Source organism: Podarcis muralis, chromosome 2 (genome assembly GCF_964188315.1).
Source record: "Podarcis muralis chromosome 2, rPodMur119.hap1.1, whole genome shotgun sequence".
In the NCBI taxonomy this organism is placed as follows: Eukaryota; Metazoa; Chordata; class Lepidosauria; order Squamata; family Lacertidae; genus Podarcis; species Podarcis muralis.
Window position 1 is genome coordinate 2,809,518 of NC_135656.1, and position 20,066 is coordinate 2,829,583.

General features: G+C 43.6%; 1 protein-coding gene across 1 annotated transcript; it reads left to right on the forward strand.

The window, feature by feature from the left end:
- The first annotated feature begins 62 nt into the window (after nt 1-62).
- On the forward strand, nt 63-17,788 carry LOC114592906 (gametocyte-specific factor 1-like). The gene is made up of 9 exons (XM_028721227.2): nt 63-172; nt 1,109-1,179; nt 3,528-3,603; nt 4,605-4,705; nt 7,130-7,256; nt 8,032-8,115; nt 8,425-8,488; nt 10,613-10,707; nt 17,358-17,788. Exons 2-9 carry the CDS (start codon nt 1,168-1,170, stop codon nt 17,369-17,371), a joined length of 573 nt encoding a protein of 190 aa, XP_028577060.1. The 5' UTR covers nt 63-172; nt 1,109-1,167; the 3' UTR covers nt 17,372-17,788.
- Nucleotides 17,789-20,066: the final 2,278 nt, after the last annotated feature.

Consider the following 20,066-nt stretch of genomic DNA (forward strand, 5'->3'; position numbering starts at 1 on the left):
CCGGGGCGGGGGGGGGGGGGGGCGGAGCTCAACTGGCGCGCGAGCCGCGCGTTCGAAAGCAGCGGCAGAAGGCAGAGACGCGAGTGCGCACGCGCGGCGGGGGCGGGAGAGGAGCGGGAGAGGAGGCGCGCGCCTTGGGCGGAGAGCGCCATTTCCCTGGCGAGGCCGGCGGGTAAGGCGCCTCTTCCAAGGCTTGCGGGCTGGGGGGGGGGCGCGCGTCTTTCTCAGCCCCCTTGGGAGGGAGACCCTGTAAAGAGGTGCAAGGGCGCTAAAAGGGCCGGGTAGAATTTCTGTGCAGTGGTACCTCAGGTTACAGACGCTTCGGGTTACAGACTCAGAAATATTACCTCAGGTTAAGAACTTTACCTCATGATGAGAACAGAAATCGTGCTCCGGCGGCGCAGCGGCAGCGGGAGGCCCCATTAGCTGAAGTGGTACCTCAGGTTAAGAACAGTTTCAGGTTAAGAACGGGCCTCCGGAACGAATGAAGTACTTAACCTGAGGTACCACTGTAGTTGCTAACTCTAGAATAAGCTATGGTGATACCTCAAACGTTTCAAAAGAAATAGAAGTGAACTGCTGTCCTGTAATGTGCAAGACTTTTCCGGGCAGGGGCGAATCCAGCAAGTATCTTATGTTTTAAGTTGCTGCCCCCATGCTGTATAGATCACACAGGATTCTTGTCAGGACATAATAAAGTAAAAAAAAAAAAAAAAGACTGGGTAACCTTGGGTCCTCCAGACTGGGATGCCTACTTGAATAAAATATTGGGACTCGTCATAAACAATCACATGACATGGCACGCGCGCACCCCATATGAATAGGAATTTTCTTCAACTTAGTGGGTCCCAGCCCCCTCAAATATTTTATTGGTACAAAGGGATCTCAGCCCCTACCCTAGTCTTAGGCCTTCCTATTACCCTGGCCATTGCCCATACTTGATCAGAAAAACACCTGCTGTAATAATTAGTTTTGAATAGAAAAAGAAATTGTGTGCCTCAAACTGGGTTCTCCCTCTGTTCATTGTCAGTTTTTAAAAAGTTAATAGATGAACATACATGTTTGGGTTTTTTGTCTGTTCTTTTCTTGCTGTTCCTGATCGTCCCAGCTGTGCTAGGAATAGAATAATACTCCGAATTCAGACTGAGAAGAAAACAGAGACCAACAATGAGTCACAAGGTATATTTTAAACAGTTTTAAAGAATATTGGTAATTATTCTGCCAGTGCAGAGCAGGACTTTGGCAGCTTAGTTCCTCTTTGATCAAATTTTCCAGCTTTCTCTAAGGTGTATGTTGAGTTTACATAACTGAGGTAACTTAAAAATCTTTGGTACTAGCATCTTGGTTTTGATGATCATTAAAAATGTGCACATTCCAATGCCACTTATATTTAGATGTCCAGACTTTCCACAGTGCTAGTGGTATTGGGCTTAATGAGTTGAGGAACTTGAGCACAATGTGTGACGACTCACACATTCTCCAGTAGGATGTCACCGTAGATTCCCGCATATTAGACGACTTTTGAACCCCAGAAAATCTTCTCCAAAGTCGGGGGTTGTCTTATATGCTGGGTATGGTTGTGGCAGGTGGCGGCGGCTGGCTTGGAACAGCGACGGGCAGAAGGATGGTAAGAGCCGCCTCCCAAAGCAGCAGCAACTGCGGCAGCCTCCCCTTCCCGCGGTGAGGTGGTGCGCGGCTTCAGCCAGGGCTCGTCCGCCCTGCCACCATGGGGACCACCAGATTGCCGGGGGGAGGGAGGGACTTCCACGCACCAAACACCTCACCTCGGGTGTTGCTGCTGCTGCTGCTGCGACAGCAGAGGCAGCGGAGGGGTGCACGCTCTCCCCCTGGTGGCGCTTGGCACCCTTGCACACTGGGGACAGGAAACAGCTGTGCAAGGAGGCCATCTCAATATGGGATAGATCCTGGGGGTTGGAATAGGTCTGCCTGCCTTTCTTTCCACACCTATTTATGGAATCCTGATTTTGTGTATGTGTCCATCTGCCTGTGGAAACAAAATGCAACGGTGCTGAACCACCGCAGCCTAAAGGCAGGAGTTGTTTGTTGCCCATTCCTGGGCATTCCCTAACTTTGTGCCTTCTCTCTTCTCTCCCCCCTCCTGGCATGATCATGGCTGCCAGCTCCTGGCTCCTGCACTGTGCTCACAGTCTTCCTCTTCCATCTCTGCCCGCCTCCCGCTCGTCCTTACCCTTCGCTCGCCTCCAGGGTGGCGGGGGACGCAGAGAGCTCTGCTGCCCCCTCCTCCCCGCCCTGGGCAGCACCAGCCCAGCCCTGTTGTTCTGTCACTGAGCGCTTGGCGGGCGGCCAAACTCTATAATTTAACAGCAAAAGTTGGGGGGTCGTCTTATACGCCCAGTCGCCTAATACGCCAGCATCTACAGTACCTTCTTTGCTGAGGCCTAAGGTTTACCTTTAAGGTTGCTAGAAAATCTATACATAAGCATCCCACTTGCTGTCCCCACCCCGAAAAATTGCAGAACACAGAAGAGTTGCACTTTTCTGTACTCCTTGTTCATATGGCTTAATTGTTAAACCATGTGGGTGAGAAGTGTCTGTTCATGAAAGTGGTATGAAAGTGAGGTTTTCCGCACTAACTGAATTTGCAACCCAGTCTTGGTAAGTGTACTGCAGACATTGGCTGTGCATTCAGTGTAAACACCCATATTATTGCATGGCAAGTAAGACTTTCTACCAGGCAGGGAAGCTTTACAAAAGCTGCAGTTTTGGGGTTTTTTTTGTTTTTGTTTCAAACACGTTTAGTTCCTAGGAAGTGGGTCTTCTGTGTCTTCCATTGCTACAGCCCTACACCGTCATGTCCCCATTGCAAACCCCACTGAATTGAAAAACAGATGGTGGTGTGATGGGGAGAAGGTGAAATCTGGTGTGTACACAAGCCCTCATATACACAAATAAACACAGCCTTCCCAGTAGTTGCACCTGCCCTGTGCAGTGCCCTCCCATCAGATGTTAAGGAAATAAACCACTATCTGACTTTTAGAAGACATCTGAAGGCAGCCCTGAATAGGGAAATTTTTAAACGTTTTAATTAATTTTTAATATCTTACTGTGTTGTAATTCTTTGGAAGCTGCTCAGAGTGCCTGGAGTAGCCCAGCCAGGTGGGCAGCATTTAAATTATTATTATTATTATTATTATTAGACAGGAAATTGAAAAATCCCGTTATTTCAGGGAAGACTGGTGGCCTGTAATGCCAGCTTTGGCAAAAGTATAAAACTGTTTAAAATAATTGCCTCAAAAATAGCGGCTTTTGTGCAAAGTGAAGAAAAACAAGTAAGCCTATTAGGAAGGAAATACTAATTATTTTTGTTATTTGTAGGGAAGACGGGGTTCATTATTGGGTTTCTGTATTACCCATTAAGAGGGGAAATTGAGGGGGAATAACTGCTCCATATATATGAGACTAGTTTATGTACATCTAATCTTTGTATGACTGAGTTTGCTTTTAACCGAATTGGTTTTTGTTACCTTCTGGTTTCTGGTCTTTAGGGCAGATATTATATCTCAGAGACACAGCAGCATAGTTACCATAGCTTCTCTAATCTGGAGATGGAAGACAACTATGGCAAGTACCAATTTTTTTCTTTCTTATTTTTGTGCTGATAATCATTCCACAGTTTTGACTCTGTGGGGAGACTGTTTCAAATATTCAGCTGTGAAGCTCACTAGAGGAGAAAATGAGGCAATAAAACATTGTGATCCATACAAAACTCTGTCGTTGGATAAATGATTTATACTTAAGCACAGCATACATTTACTTAGCAATATACAATATGTTATGAGCGTGTTTTATTACTAGATTATTAGTTATTTCTCAGTGCAGCTGGGGAGATTCAGCACTGGGTGCCACGGGGGCTGGAGGGGGGCACTTCGGCCACCGGTGAGATTTAGTTCATAGAGCATATTGCTGGTAATAATGATATAGAAGGAAAGGAAAGCAGTTTACACCTGATGACTAACAGACCAACTCCATACCTACTAAGAGGCTTCTCCACCCCTTCTGGTTTTGACAAATGTAAGACTATTGCCAAACTCCATGTGGGTTTCTTTCATAACTGTGAAGACCTGAAATAGGATTTTCATGTTTTCTGAAGTAAAAGCACAGAGGAACCTGCAAAATCTGTAATATGATGCTCTGTAGCAAAGTCTTAATACAAAGGCACTCAAACCAAGACCCACTTGTCTTATGAGACCATTGGGGAAAATGTAGCCATACCTCTTCAATTTCCTTGAAGAACTCTTTTAATTGGACTGCCTAATTGAGTAGCTTCAGGGATTCAGTTCCTTGGAACTTGCGCTTTATTTCATAAATGTGCTCATTAACGTCTGCAGCAGTCTTGCACCACTGACTACATTTTCTTTGTTTAGTACCCTAATCACCTAAATCTTACAAGTGGGTGTATTTAGCCACTAAACCTGAAGTAATTCTGCGGTTATGGAATACTGAGAACCAATAGCTTTTCTCAGTTATCTGATTAATTTCAATATATTAGTGTGTTCCCACTTTTTAACTGTGATACATCTTTTCGACCACAAAGCATGCTTCCATCTTTGTTTTTTTCCTAGTTGATCCTTCAGATCCTGATAAACTAATGCAGTGTCCATATGACAAGAATCATAAAATCAGGGCATGTAGGTTCCCCTACCACCTTGTCAAGTGTCGTAAGGTAGGAAATGTAGATTCTATTATTGACTGTGTGGAGCCTGTATCTTGTGGCTTTATAGTTGACTTAAGAACATAAGAGCTTGCTGAATCAGGCCAATAGCCAATCTAGCTGGAGGGTGTCCGGGAGGGACACAGCTGCTCCGGCAGCAAACCCCACACTGCTTTTTCAGGCAGTACTGGGCCTGCGCATGCCAGCCGCATTCCTCTCAGACGCCCTCAGGACACAGTTGCTTTGGCGTGCACCCCGCACCCTAGCGTGCACATGCACGCACACCCCAGGTGCCAGCAGGGCTTGCTACACCCCTGGAAGGAGGCAGCCCACCCCACTTGCTCAGATGAAGGCAGACGAGCAGGCAAGCAGAAGAAAGAGCACTTTCTCAGGCTCCCTCTGCCAGGGCCAGGGCTGGGCTGTGGAGGGAGTGGGCAGGAGCTCCTTCGCCCGAGCAAGTGGGTAGCCACCTTCCCTTCTTCCTGGTCCCTCCCTCCCTCCACAGCTCAGCCACTTTTCCAACCTTTTTCAGGGTTATTTCAGACATCATGATGCATCACTGTAGAGTGGTACGTCAGGTTAAGTACTTAATTCGTTCCGGAGGTCCGTACTTAACCTGAAACTGTTCTTAACCTGAAGCACCACTTTAGCTAATGGGGCCTCCCGCTGCTGCCGTGCTGCCGGAGCACGATTTCTGTTCTCATCCTGAAGCATAGTTCTTAACCTGAATCACTATTTCTGCGTTAGCGGAGTCTGTAACCTGAAGCGTATGTAACCTGAGGTACCACTGTATTTCAATGGTTAGCTGGTGATACGCCATATTTACTCAAATCTACTTCTCACCTTTTTTGGCCAAATTACATTGCAAAAATTAAGGTGTGCATTAGATTCAATGGCACATTAGACTCGAGTAAATATGGTTTTACAACATTGGAAAACCAGATATCATCCAGCCCTACTTGGGGCACTTCTACTTTCCACATTCCTCTTTTGGAAGAAATGTCCATTTATTCCTCCTCTCTGCTTCCTGTTATCTATTAGTTTCTGATTGAGCTAAGCGGACTCATGAGTCTTTGAAAGCTTTGTTGAAAAGCTTTTTGGAAGTCCAAGTATACTGTGTCAGCTGGATCACCTCTGTCTATATGCTTGTTGATGCTTGGGATGTGTCAGTGCTGTTACTCTTTGCAGTTTGTGTGAGATGAATTTTATCAACTAAAGGACATTTTAAAAGAAGACAGTGTGGAGATAAACTGAAACCGCCCTCCAATTAAGTGCACACCAGCCATCTGACCTGATGCTCATTTTTTCAATTTATCTCCAGAACTACATAATGGGTAGAGAAATGTTAGCCCTACAATACTTGGTACTAGGATATATAAACCTTCCAATTGCAAGGTGGACTCTCCATCCTTGGAGGATTTTAAGCAGAGATTGTATGGCCAACTGTCATAAATGCTTTAATCAAGATTCCTGCATTGCAGGGGTTTTGGACTAGATGACCTTCAGAGTCTGTTCCAACTATACAGTTCTGTGATTCTGTGAAGGATGTTTTGGTCAGGCCCAGTGGAAAGGTAGATATTTCTTAGGCATAAAGGCCTGGTTTGTGCGTAATACAAAGCAGTGTTTTCTTAGAATGTCCAAACCCAGCCCAGCAGACTAACCATGAGAGTGCTTGCATGTCTAAGCAACTCTTCCTGACTCTTTTTCTGAAAAAGCCCTTGTTTCTAACTTTGCCTGAAAGCAGGCTCTTCTCCCACCCCATTCCTCCAGGGGAAGCCCTTGCTTACAAGCTAGACAAAGCCACCTGCTTTGTGAAGAGAAAAACTGCAATGGACCATGCTGCTGTCTTTAAGTAACATATACAGTGGTACCTCGGATTACATACGCTTCGGGTTACATACACTTCGGGTTACAGACTCCACTAACCCAGAAATAGTGCTTCAGGTTAAGAACTTCGCTTCAGGGTAAGAACAGAAATCGGGCTCCGGCGGCAGCAGGAGGCCCCATTAGCTAAAGTGGTGCTTCAGGTTAAGAACAGTTTCAGGTTAAGTACAGACCTCCAGAACGAATTAAGTACTTAACCTGAGGTACCACTGTATGCTGTTAGTTAAGGCATTGGTGAACTGATACCCAGCTAGCCTGATTGTTTAATCTCTTTACAATAAAATAATTAACACTTCATGGAAAGAAAAACACCACTGACCTTTCACAGCATGCATACACAAATCAAGACTTCAAGGTGCTAGGACAGAACTCCTGATTTCCTAGTTGATTTGCATGTTTGTGAGCCTTTTGGTGTGTTGTGTGCTTGTTCTACAGCTAATAACTTTTGCCATGCACATAATCAGGGTTGTCTGAAATATACGTACTGTATATAGTTTGATAGTTCTGTATTGCATAGCTTTAAAATAAGATAGCCATGTCTTTGTTTTCTAGAACCATCCTGATAAAGTGCAGCAACTGGTCACATGCCCATTTAATGCCCGTCATCAGGTGCCCAGAGAAGAGATCAGTCAACACATATCAAGCTGTGATGACAAAAGGTGCATTGAGCAAGACATTGGTAAGAAATTTTTCAGTATGAATTAATGGCTGGCAGCTGCCTCTTACCTTGACTTTTAACATTACAAAGGGATTGCTCTCAGTCTTCTATAATTCCTTTTTGAATCTATAACACATGTTTGTGGTGCCTGTTTGATTGTGATTTGAAGTAGTGTGGGTAGAATAATATTTTTTTTCTTGCTGAGCGTGCAAGTTTTTCCAGCACCTGGCTTCATCAGGCTAGTGACTTTTATTGTTGAATATTGTATCAAAAATTACTCACATTAAGATGAAACCTACTTGGCATTTGAGTTAATACAAGACAAGAAGGGCCAGGGTCATAAAAATTGTGGGTAACTCACGCCTCCTGTTCACTAGATGTTTGAGGTCTCTTCTCCAGCAGGTAAGTTTGGCTATGCAAAGATGGACAAGATATAAAATAACCAATACAGCTTGGACAGCTTTGAACACAAAGATGGGTTCAAACCCCTAATCACAGCCATGAAGAAAACTTGTCCTTACAGGGCCAGCACAGGCATAATTCTAGCTGACCTCTTGTTAGACTCCTGCCGCCCACCACAGCTTTGCTGCTCAGTTTACAAAAATGTTACCTGTGTTTGGTCATTAAAGAATTGGGCAGATTAAGATGAGGGCGTTCGGAAATTAGGTCCATTTTTCTGTCACACCCATAGCCAAGGAAGGGCTGTGCTGTTCTAGAAAAGGCAAGCTTGGTGCCCAGCACTGCGTTAGGCACTTCATACAATGCTTTTTCTCACAAATAAACTTCTTTCATTTAGCAATCCATGGGGATAGCCGCAGAAGAGAGGTTAGTGTGGTAAGCTCCTGGCAATCTCCTCCATGCGAAGAAGACTGGGACAGAGGTGAGACTCTGTGTTTCTGATACTTTGCTAGAACATCTGCAAGACCAAGGTCCTGTCCCCTCCTGAAACTGTAATGATCTTAGTAAGAAGGAATGCTTTTTTCAAACACCTGTTCTGCCCGAGCCATTATTTTCCATCACCTGTGCTGGGAAGAAAATGATATGTTGTACAACTTGAGGTAAATTACTTTATTAAATAGCTGTGTTTGTTCAGGCAGAACTGCATCAGTTGTATTCTCCTTAGTAAAGTCTGGTGTTTATTCCATGCTTCTCATATGTGGCTTCAGTAATATTTTTTTTTACCTGACAGACGTAGCAGGCCAATCGAACTCTGTCTTCATTTGGGGCACAAGCCACCATGGTGAGGCAAGCAGGTAAAGTTGGGTTATCCGGCACTGCGAAGATGAAGGTCATCTTCATCTTTTCCTTCCTTTGCGCTTGTTTGTTGTGGACAGAGAAGTAATTCTTTTTTTAAAAATTATTTGGGGAGTTATCATGAACAATGTAAGCTTTTGCTTACACTTGTGGGGGATATGCCTCCTTCAGCATAGGTCTAACACATGAGGGAGAGTTTTGATGAGTGTTGTGTCTCTTTTTCTATATTGAGAATGGCAGTGTGCAGTACAACCTAACAGTAAGTTGCACTCCTCTTGCTCTGGGCAGGATGGCTTCTCTCCTTTTTTGGAGGCACAAATGATAGTGATTTCTTTCACTACTCAGGAAGGACAAGCTTGTCTTTCCTCCATTGTGTGGGTTGGCAGGATGACAGCTCTCATGATACTGAGGCTTGTTTCATTGTAAGCTTTTCTTGCTGTCTGCCCCTGCCCCCCAAACACTCACACACACAGTTCAACCTTCCCCAACCTGAGTCAGATGGGAGTTGTAGTCCAAAGTTTCTGGGGGGTGCCAGGAATACTGGATTGGGGAACACTGGATTACAGTGGTACCTCTGGTTACGTACTTAATTCGTTCCAGAGGTCCGTTCTTAACCTGAAACTGTTCTTAACCTGAATCACCACTTTAGCTAATGGGGCCTCGCACCGCCACTGCACGATTTCTGTTCTCATCCTGAAGCAAAGTTCTTAACCCAAGGTACTATTTCTGGGTTAGTGGAGTCTGTAACCTGAAGTGTATGTAACCTGAAGCGTTTGTAACCCGAAGTACCACTGTATAGCAAACTGGAATACTGTGGAAGCTTCTGGACGTCATGCACACTCACAAGTAGCACAATTGCATAGCAGGAACCAAATCCAACCAGGAACTTGCAGTGAGCCATGACTTAGCCTCAAGGTTCTTCCCAGTGGGTGAGTTATAAACTCCCAGGAATCCTCACCCTCCAATCCAATTAGTGTTACAATAGCTGCCTTCCAATCACACTGTTGGTGCTCAGAGGGCAATGCAGTAGTCCAAGCAGGAGGGCATTGGAACATGGACTGCTGAGGCCATGCTATATTGACCCAGGAACAGCCACAGCTAGTGAACTAACCTAAGCTTGGACATAAGCACTCCTAGCTAAAGCAGCTACTTGAGACAGATTGGAATCCAGGGTGGGATTCAGCTAACAAGCCCCACTAGGAATGATCTGCCCCCCTCTACAGCTTTGAGCTGGGGACTGGTCCTTGTTTTTGGTGCTCCACTCCAATCACCACAGAAGCACAGCACAATTGCTGGAACAACACCCCCAATTTGGACCCGTGGGAGTATAGTCTCTGAGACAAGACACTGCACCTTTTGAGAGAGCAGTCCTGACAACAACCAGAAGTCTTGGTTGATAACCACTGTCAGACAATTTTTCAATCCCTGGGAAAACTTACTACTGTTTCCTAGCAATGAGCCTTGGGGGATGCTCCTCCTTGGCATGAGAACTGCATTATGTTGTAGATCCAGTACCTTATAGTGGCATTACTCTCCATCTTCTGAGTCTGACACTCCCTAGTCATAATGGACTGTGGTAGGTAGGCGGTTCCATGCATCTCCTTCTCCCTAGCATTGTTTCAGTTGCAGTGCTAAAAGACCTACTGCCAGGCAGCTGTATAAAAAAAACTCCTGGCAACATGTTTAGTTTGTCATGACCCATCACAAATAATCCTTTTAGCAACTGGGAATCTGTAGACTATTAGTGCTCAGAGTTGGAAATAATATTGTCACCTGCAAAGTATAATCACAATTTAAAGGTGGAAAACCAGGAGTAATGTCTGGTCTGTTTCAGCCTTATAAATTAGCTGCTTCCATTGTATTAACTGGGGATAAGCAGCAAGTGATTTTTATTTTTGTCCCTTTTAAGCACATAACAAACACTCAGCATGAATGTGTTTCAAGACTAATTAACAAGTTGCTTTTCACTGTTTTAAACCTTGTTATTTCAGTAACCAGAGCTTTTACTTTGTTTACTGCACTTTATCCTAGCCTGAAGAGTGAAAAGAGCATTTATAATCTGCCCTTCACCACCCAAAGGCCCCACATTAATTTTTCATTCCTTCCCCTCCCCTGCCCCACAGTTCTGGATCAAGTCCAGCCGTGGGACTTAAGAACCAGCTAGCTTCAGGACTACGAGCTCCAAGGTCCCTGCCACATGTACTACCATGGAAGAACAGTAAGTGATGCTGGAACTGTATCCATAGTCTACATTGGACCATGAGGTCCCCTGCCACTTTAGTGTGGACCCTTGACTCTTGCTAGGTGGGTGGAGCCAGAGCAATAGATGTAAATTTGACCGTAGTACAGTAAGCTACTTTCTATATCCCCTTGCATACCCCTCTCTGTCTTCCATGCAGACAAGCAAGAGGCATCATCACAGCTCAGTATCACATTCCAGCCTGGCAAAATCACTCCAGGTGCAAAGCAGGGTCAATGAAGGGAATAATTCTGAGGGCCAGAGTGGTCTGGACATTTTAGTTACATTTTAGTCTGAGGTTTCCCCCCAGGCTTAGTGTTAAATCTAAAATCAGGCTTATCTCCCCCAGTCAAGCAGCAAGTGATAAGTCATAGAAGAAACAGAACACAGGCTTGTGAGCTTTGGGTAAGACAAACCATGAGGCCAGGTTCAGACATAACTAAGACAGCACCATGGCTTGGCCCCTGTTAGTTCAGCTGCATTTTGCCCATTGATTGTATATATGAATGGGAATGTTGAATGAAGAGTTTTAGTTTTGCTAGTCTAACTGGACAAGAGAGGGCACTGTTTGCCTCTGCCTCCTGACAAGCAGCTGCCTTGAAATACAAGTTTAGGAGTGCTTTGGAAGAAGCCCGTCTGGGAGCATAAATAGTATCTGGTATTTAAGTGAGCCCAAAACAGTTGTGGGGGTTTTCAGTATCCCCTCCTGCTAAATTCAGTGGCAGCTTTGTGGTGAACAGCTGCATTTGGTTTACAAAGTCTCCTCCTCTTCAGATCTCATGTGCAGTAACAACCAGGAATGGAATTATTTTTGTCCCCTTCCCGGGTAAAGTGGCTGAGCAGCTCAGCATTCCTCTCCCCCACCCCTTGTCCTATCCCTGTGGTGACAAAATGCCCCTTCCCTCTTAAGGGTTGTGGATACAAGGAGAAGTGTGAAGGTCTTTCCATTCTTCTGTTTCCAGACTTCAGCTTCTTCCCATGGAATACTGTATTTTTCGCTCTATAAGACCCACCAGACCATAAGACGCACCTAGTTTTTGGAGGAGGAAAACAAGAAAAAAAATCTTCTGAATCCCAGAAGCCAGAACAGCAAGAGGGATCTGGCTTCTGGGATAGCCTCTCGCTGTTCTGGCTTCTGGGATAGCCGCGCAGCCCGCATTCGCTCCATAAGACGCACACACTTCCCCCTTACTTTTTTGTAGGGGAAAAGTGTGTCTTATAGAGTGAAAAATACGGTATGTGTGAATGTACTATTTTTCATGCAAGACAAATATGGTGGCAGCTCCTATGCTAACAGCTGCAGTAACTAAATTGGTGGCAACATACTGTAGCTTTCTGCAGTGACTAGTGAGCTTTCCCCAGCTGTGCCCTCTCTGTGCTGAGAGTAGAGGTGAGAGTAGACGCAGTGCTCCGTAAATGACAGAGAAATAAATTATATCGTGTGTGTACATCTATCTATAATAATTCCTTATGCAAGACTTCCTGCTTTGAAAAAATGGCTATCACTTAATATGGATACATTATCCTTTACACTCTTTAATTATCATGCAATCTTAGCCTTCCCCAACATGGTTGCCTTCAGCTGAAATAAAGAAAAAATGCTTAGTTCCTCCTCCCTTCCCTGGCCCCATTTTGCCAGGTGTTGGCAGCTCCCCTGGTGCTAATTACCATTAGGGTCCAGGGTGTTGAACTACCCAAGAGAATCTGCAGTACTGCATTTGAAACCCAGTCTTGCTAATGTCAAAACCTATTGGCCCTAAGAAGTTTTACTTTCCTGCTCCCATCTATCCAGCTTACATAAGTAATAAAACAGGCTGGCGAAAATAAACAAATTGCAGGCTGGAAATGCAGCCAGCTGGCAAATATGAATAGGCTACTACTTTTTAAGTTGCTCAGCAACATTCATGTTAAAAATACCTCTGGGGGTACATTCACTTTTTATAATAAAAAATGTGGGAGTTAAGTACTCCTGCTCTACTTAATCTAAGCTTTTCCTTAAGGCTAAGGGGATAGGAAGGATCTGCAGCTGCCCAAAGGTTTTAATTTGAAATTTAGAGGTGTGCCCTCTCTAAATTTGTCACTCTTTAGGTTATTGAGAGATGGAACTCCATGTTGCAGCTTCTGTAATGCTGCCCTGCCTTTTCCCTTCTACTCTGTTGGAGCAGCTAACAACAATGGAGCCTAGAAATATTTTTTATTTGCCCCAGGCCAATGACTAATTCTGAACACGCTTCATTCAAGGGAAACATTCTTTCCTTGTTCACCTGGAGGGGATTATGGCAACGAAGAGGTGGAAGAACATGAGTTCTGCTTTCTAATATGAAATTATCCCATCTTTCTTGACAATAGCTTTATAGGAAGAACTGGGAAATGCTATGAGCAAATATTTGATGTATATTCAGGCCTGGTCAAAGAAAGGAGGAGGAGCTTGGCATAAATAGGAAACAGTTTTACTTGGACCACCTTCCTGAGGGTGAGAAGTGGCTTTTAAAACATACAGAAAGAGTAGAGGGAGACACCTCTGATTTGAAGCTGGGTAAAGGTGAAATCATATGGGACGCGGGTGGCGCTGTGGGTAAAAGCCTCAGCGCCTAGGGCTTGCCGATCGAAAGGTCGGCGGTTCGAATCCCCGCGGCGGGATGCGCTCCCGTTGTTCGGTCCCAGCGCCTGCCAACCTAGCAGTTTGTTGTTTTTTTAAAAATATATTTATTGAAATTTTGAATAGTAAAACAAACTTCCCAATCAACCAAAAAAGAAACACATCATCACAATTAAACAAAAACAGAAAAATACAATAGAAAACAGAAAAAAATAAAAAGAAAAAGAACATTAAAAAACCTAAAAATCCAATTTTTTACTTATTGTTTTTATAACCTTCTTTTCTGACTTCCTCACACCTCCCTTTTCTGTGTTCCCGTTTACACACTCATATTCAGCAGTACTTTACCTTCTTTCAAATCTTATTCTATATTATACTTTTCAACCTATTATGTCTCCAATTTTTCCTTTCCTTTTAAATCCATTTTTACCTATTCTTTATAACTTAATCTCTTTGTGTCATTTAATTTAAATTTGACATAATATTATTCAATTTTTTCACCCTTATTTCTTTAAAACATTTTTTACATAATCCTTTCAACTATGTCACTGATGCCATATTCTCTTTACAGCCTGTGCATCATTTTAGCATTCATACATTTTGCAATGTTTTTGCAGGTAGTCTTTGAACTTCTTCCAATCCTCTTCTACTAACTCTTCTCCCAGGTCTCGAATTCTGCCAGTCATTTCTGCCAATTCCATGTAGTCTATCACTTGCATCTGCCATTCTTCCAGAGTGGGCAAATCTTGTGTCTTCCAGTACTTTGCGATGAGTATTCTTGCTGCTGTTGTTGCATACATAAAGAAAGTTCTGTCCTTCTTTGTCACCATTTGGCCGACAATGCCCAAAAGGAAGGCCTCTGGTTTCTTAGGGAAGGTATATTTAAATACCTTTTTCAATTCATTATAGATCATTTCCCAGAAAGCCTTGACCCTTGGGCATGTCCACCAGAGGTGAAAGAATGTTCCCTCAGTTTCTTTACATTTCCAACATTTATTATCAGGCAAATGATATACTTTTGCAAGCTTGACTGGGGTCATGTACCACCTATATATCATTTTCATAATATTTTCTTTTAAGCCATTACATGCCGTGAATTTCACACCGATGGTCCATAACCGTTCCCAGTCAGCAAACATAATATTATAACCAATGTCTTGCGCCCACTTGATCATAGCTGATTTGACCGTTTCATCCTGAGTGTTCCATTTTAACAGCAAGTTATACATTCTTGAAAGTACCTTAGTTTTAGGTTCTAACAATTCTGTTTCTAATTTCGATTTTTCCACCTGGAAGCCTATTTTTTTATCCATATTAAAAACCTCTCTAATTTGATAATAATGTAACCAATCTCGCACTTTATCTTTTAGTTTCTCAAAACTCTGCAATCTCAATGTGTCTCCATTTTGTTCTAATATCTCCCAATATTTCGGCCACTTGGCCTCCATATTGAGTCTTTTCCGAGCCTTAGCTTCCATAGGTGATAACCACCTTGGGGTATTGTTTTATAATAAATCTTTATATCTTGTCCAGACATTAAACACTGCTTTCCTGACAATATGGTTTTTGAACGCTTTATGAACCTTGACCTTGTCGTACCACAGATATGCATGCCACCCAAACGCATTGTTGAACCCTTCCAAATCCAAAACGTCAGTGTTCTCAAGAAGTAGCCAGTCTTTCAACCAGCAGAATGCTGCTGATTCATAATACAACTTCATGTCTGGCAGGGCAAACCCCCCTCTTTCTTTAGCATCAGTCAATATTTTAAATTTTATTCTGGGCTTTTTGCCCTGCCAGACAAACTTAGAAATATCTCTCTGCCACCCCTTGAAACAGTCCATCCTGTCCACAATCTGCAAAGTTTGAAACAAAAACAGCATTTTTGGCAATACATTCATCTTTATGGCAGCAATTCGACCCAACAAGGAAAGCTTCAATTTTGACCAAATTTCTAAATCTTTTTTAACCTCTGACCAACATTTTTCATAATTTTCTTTAAATAAGTTCAAATTTTTGGCCGTCATATTAATCCCTAGGTATTTCACCTTCTTCACCACATTTAAGTCTGTCTCCTTCTGAAACCTTTCTTTTTCCATTGTTGTCAGATTTTTCTCCAAAACCTTAGTTTTTTGCTTATTTAATTTAAATCCTGCCACCTGACCAAATTCTTGAATCAGTTCTAAAACCCTTTTCGTACTAGATTCTGGCTCCTGTAGTGTCAAAACCAGGTCATCTGCAAAGGCCTTGAGTTTATATTGTTTAGCTCCGACCTGAATTCCTTTAATCAACTGGTCCTTCCTAATCATGTTCAAGAGCACCTCCAGGACCGAGATAAATAGCAATGGAGAGATAGGGCAACCCTGTCGTGTTCCTTTTTCAATTTTAACAACCTAGCAGTTTGAAAGCACTCCCGGGTGCAAGTAGATAAATAGGGACCGCTTACTAGCGGGAAGGTAAACGGCGTTTCCGTGTGTGGCTCTGGCTCGCCAGAGCAGCGATGTCACGCTGGCCACGTGACCCGGAAGTGTCTCCAGACAGCGCTGGCCCCCGGCCTCGAGTGAGATGGGCGCACAACCCTAGAGTCTGTCAAGACTGGCCCGTAAGGGCAGGGGTACCTTTACCTTTTTTAAAGGTGAAATCAGAACCGGCTTGACCTACTTGTTGGTTCATAAGACCTCGTAAAACCTCTCCACATTTGTATAACTAGTTTCAAATTCTGCAAAGTGCCCTTTAGCTTGTCTTGTGGTGTGTGCACACAAATCACCATCTGCTCTGGTTGTGTGGAGCCAAGTTAAGTGAGAGGCATTAATGTAGTCTTAAGTTAATCAAGGAGATAACATAAGCAGCTGGGTTGAGTCATGGTGTAGTTGAAAGTACCTTAGAGTAGTTCTGCATTTTAAAATGCCCCATTAGGCACACTGTTTTTAGAACAGCAATTCAAACATCCCTTCTTCTTCTCCTTTTTCCCTTTTTCAATTCATAAAATTTAATCATCTAGAAAAGAATTGCCTAGCAGGACTCGTGTTTGTAACACATTTTGTCCACATTCTTTAGGAAAGCAAAACTCAGTACTGTAGAGTACAGTATATAAAATTTTAAACCTCTAAGCTATTGTCAACTTTTGGCTGTCACTAATTCTGCATTTTCTTGAAGGATGGAAATAATAAAGATTTCCATGTGTTCAGAGGATTGTCAACTTGGTCCCAGATTCAGAGGATGGAAAATATCAATAACCTCTACTCTGCACTGATAAATCCCATTGGCCTGCTGATAATCTAAGCTTGATGAGTGATTGGCAGAGTTAAATCTTTTAAAATAGATGGCTTTGAAAGGAAGATACCTCAAACACAGTGGAAAATTCAGTAATTCAATATCGAAACTTTCAGAATCCCAACTTTGTAAATATGGTCATTTAGGTAGTCTGAATACCTTGTTCAGGATAAATCATTGGTGCTCAGAGATAAAGCAGTTAAATATATTGTGATGTGCTTGTTTTTGACCCAAGAAGATGAATTTGCCTCTGGATTTCACTCCTCACATGTTGTTTAGTACCTGTCTCAGTTTGATAGCCTTGCTACCATCATATGGCTCTTTTCTTGAATTACTCCAGAACTGCTACTGCAATTTGAGTTTAGCAAGAACTCAGAGAATGCATTCTTTGCCTGAAGTTAAATACAGGAATAGTGTGACAGAGCTCATTTTGTTCAAGTAAACAGCAAAACGCTTCCCCAGCTCCTCATATGGCTGTAAGAAGGTATAAACTCTGTTTTCTTGTAATGCATATCAACAAAGAGTGGTACAGATTTTGTTTGCTTGCAATTTGAGTGTTTAACCTGTTCTGATATTTTTGCCCTCCCTTCATATCTCTGGGAGCAAGTAAACTATGAGAAGGATTGGTGGTGCTGTTTTGAGATAATGGCCTTTATGTTAGTGGGATCACAAATCCATTTTGCCTGACACATTGTGTGTGGATTATCATGGCTTCTATTTTAGGGCCTAAAATTGCTTGCTTTTTATTTAATTGCAGATGCTGCAAATTGAGGACTGTGGCAGAAGCTGACCCTTCCAATGACTTATCACGAATTTTGGCAAATACACAATTTGGCAACTCATAGTTCCTTCAGTCAGGGTTACTTCAATAAAAGGGGCATGTTTAGTTGCTGAATAAAAATTAGAGGTTTATTTGGAGAATTTAAACATTCATCCCAAACAGTTGCGTTGTCAAGTTTAAGCCCCAAAATACTTCCCAGCTACCTTTGTAGATTTTTTTTTTCTGTTGGCATGGTAATTCTAGATCCTGAGGAAATGGTTACTTTGATTTCTGTTAAATTTAGTTAAATTAAATAGTTAAATAAAAATAGTTAAATTTATCCCTTTTTTCTGACTACGTTTCTGCAAAAATAAATTGGCTGTAAATAATTTAAAAGCAGCAATTATTAAAAGAATTCTAGTTAATAATATGTTGTTGCCTCATTGATCTCTAATTCAAGAAACACCGCTTACTCTGAAAACTGGTAAAGGCTAGTGGGATCAGTGTTGCTATTAGGACATCTTAGAGTTTGGACTGCCCCCACTTTTATTTTAAAGTGTTAACATGTATTGTTTCGTTTAAATTCAAAACGTGGCAAGCAGGCCTTCTGCATTGGGAAGACCCTCTTGTTCATTCTTCTGAGTTGGGCCCTAGACAGACCTTTGCCCCAAAGTCCTGCTCTGACTGCCCCGCAGTCAGAAAGAGGTCCTATAGCCCTCTTTCAAATGTTTCCAGGACTGGCACTTTGGGGGATTGGTGTTGTGGAGCCTTAGCAGAGAGAGGAGGGCTGCCAACCCATGGTGCCTCCTGACCCTCATGTTCTTCCTTGTTGTAAGTGCTTCTTCCCTCCCCTGAGTGAGCAGGCAGGGAGTCACAGAAGCAAGCGGCACTAACGGCCAGAGAAAATGGGCCAAACAGCGAGCAACAGTGGGAAGGTGGTAAGCCCACCGAGGGCATCTTGCCCAGGCACCCTCTGAAGGTCATCATTCAAGCTTCCAGCCCATTGTATCTTGACAGCCTGTAGTAGGTTTAGCTGTCTGTTTGGGAAAGGGAAATTGTGAGGTGGGGGAGGGACAAAAAGAGCAGCATGTGCCTCCGGACAGGGACAGTTCAGCAGCCCCCAAATATTGTTCAGCTACAAGTCAGACATAGAATGGCAACTCGGCTCCCAGACCTCTTAACACTGTCGCTGTTGGGGAATGCTAAAACTGAGAAGAGAGACAAACCATAGAGAAGGAAGCTAGAGCAGTCAATACCAAGCAGGGTATTGTATCCCCTGCATCTGGGAAATTGCACAGCTATTCCAAGTTGTTGTCTTTAATTGATTTTATCAGCTGGGGGGGGGGGCAAAGATGAACACAAAAAAAATGAGAGGTGTTTTCCTGTTGTTCCACGACTTTATACATTACTTGGATGAAGGAGTTGAGATGCTCTTACTAGGTCCAAATCAGAAAAATTAACTACAAAGCCGCAAATTTGGGATCCTTTCCAAACTGGTGCAAAGCTTGGCAGATTTTTTGCGGCAAAAAAGTTTGACACAGGTTTGGCAGTGTTATAAGAATTTAAGGTCTCATATAAATTAAATGCTCATAAATTTACAAGACAAACACATAGATAAGTATATAAACCACATGTCTGAAATAGTGCAGGAGAGCAATCCTGAATCCATTTTGACTCTCCCAAATGTTTCTCTGCAAGGAGGAAGGAAATGGGAAAGCCTCTCCCTTGACTTGCGCTTACCTGTCTTTAGGGCATCTTTGTGTATGAATAGGGGGAGCCTGTCACCTGGATTCAGGAACTAAGCATTTAGCATCGCAAAAGGAATGGCCAGGCTGCCCAGGTAAAGCAATCAAGTGACCATTGTCAGGTATCCTGCCAGACAGGATTTCTGTTGTAGACCACCCCCTGTGATGTATTTCTGCTGTAGCCCGCCTCCTCCTGTGATGTATGTATGATGTTTTGGGGGGTGGTCTTGAGCTACAGGGTGGGCAATTTCAAAAGCCTATATAAGGGCTTGCATACCGTTGTTCTGGGTTCCTCTTCCTTCCTGCATGTGGTGAGTGGGGACCCTGTTGCCAGGGGTAGAGGAAGGGTCCGCCCTGGGTGTCATCACTGAGGGGGGTGACATTCACGCCACCCACCTGCAACTCCCAATTCTACCCCGAGCTGTCGGGGGAAGGGGCGTAGCTGCACCACCTTGCCAGCGGCCTTCCCCCTTTGTTTTGACAGCTCAGGGGAGGCTTGGTAGTCACTGGCGGGCAGTGCACCATTGCCCCCCACTCATGGGCTGCTTCCGGGGGCGGAGCCTCCCCGAGCTGTCAAAAGGAAGAGGGAAGGGAGGAAGGCTGCTGGCAAAGCAGCACAGCTCCCTCCCCCCCACCCTCCCAGGAAGCCACCCGCCATGGGCGGCTTCTCAATATTCTGTGGTTGGCCTCTGTTATTTTCTCCTTCTGATAGGGAACCCACTCAAGGACTCTGTACGGTCTCTTGGATACCCCATAAAGAGCAGGTTTTTTTCTACATCAGAGGGGACCCCATATTTTGGGGTTCAGAGTTAATGTTAAGTACGGACCCCGTGTTTGATGTATCAGTTGCTCAGTTTGTTGGGTGCTGCAAAGCTTGGGGGGTCTCAGTGCAAAATGTTACAAAACAACTGCAACGGTTTGGCACAAGTTTGGAGAGGATCCCAGATGTTGGGGTTTGTAG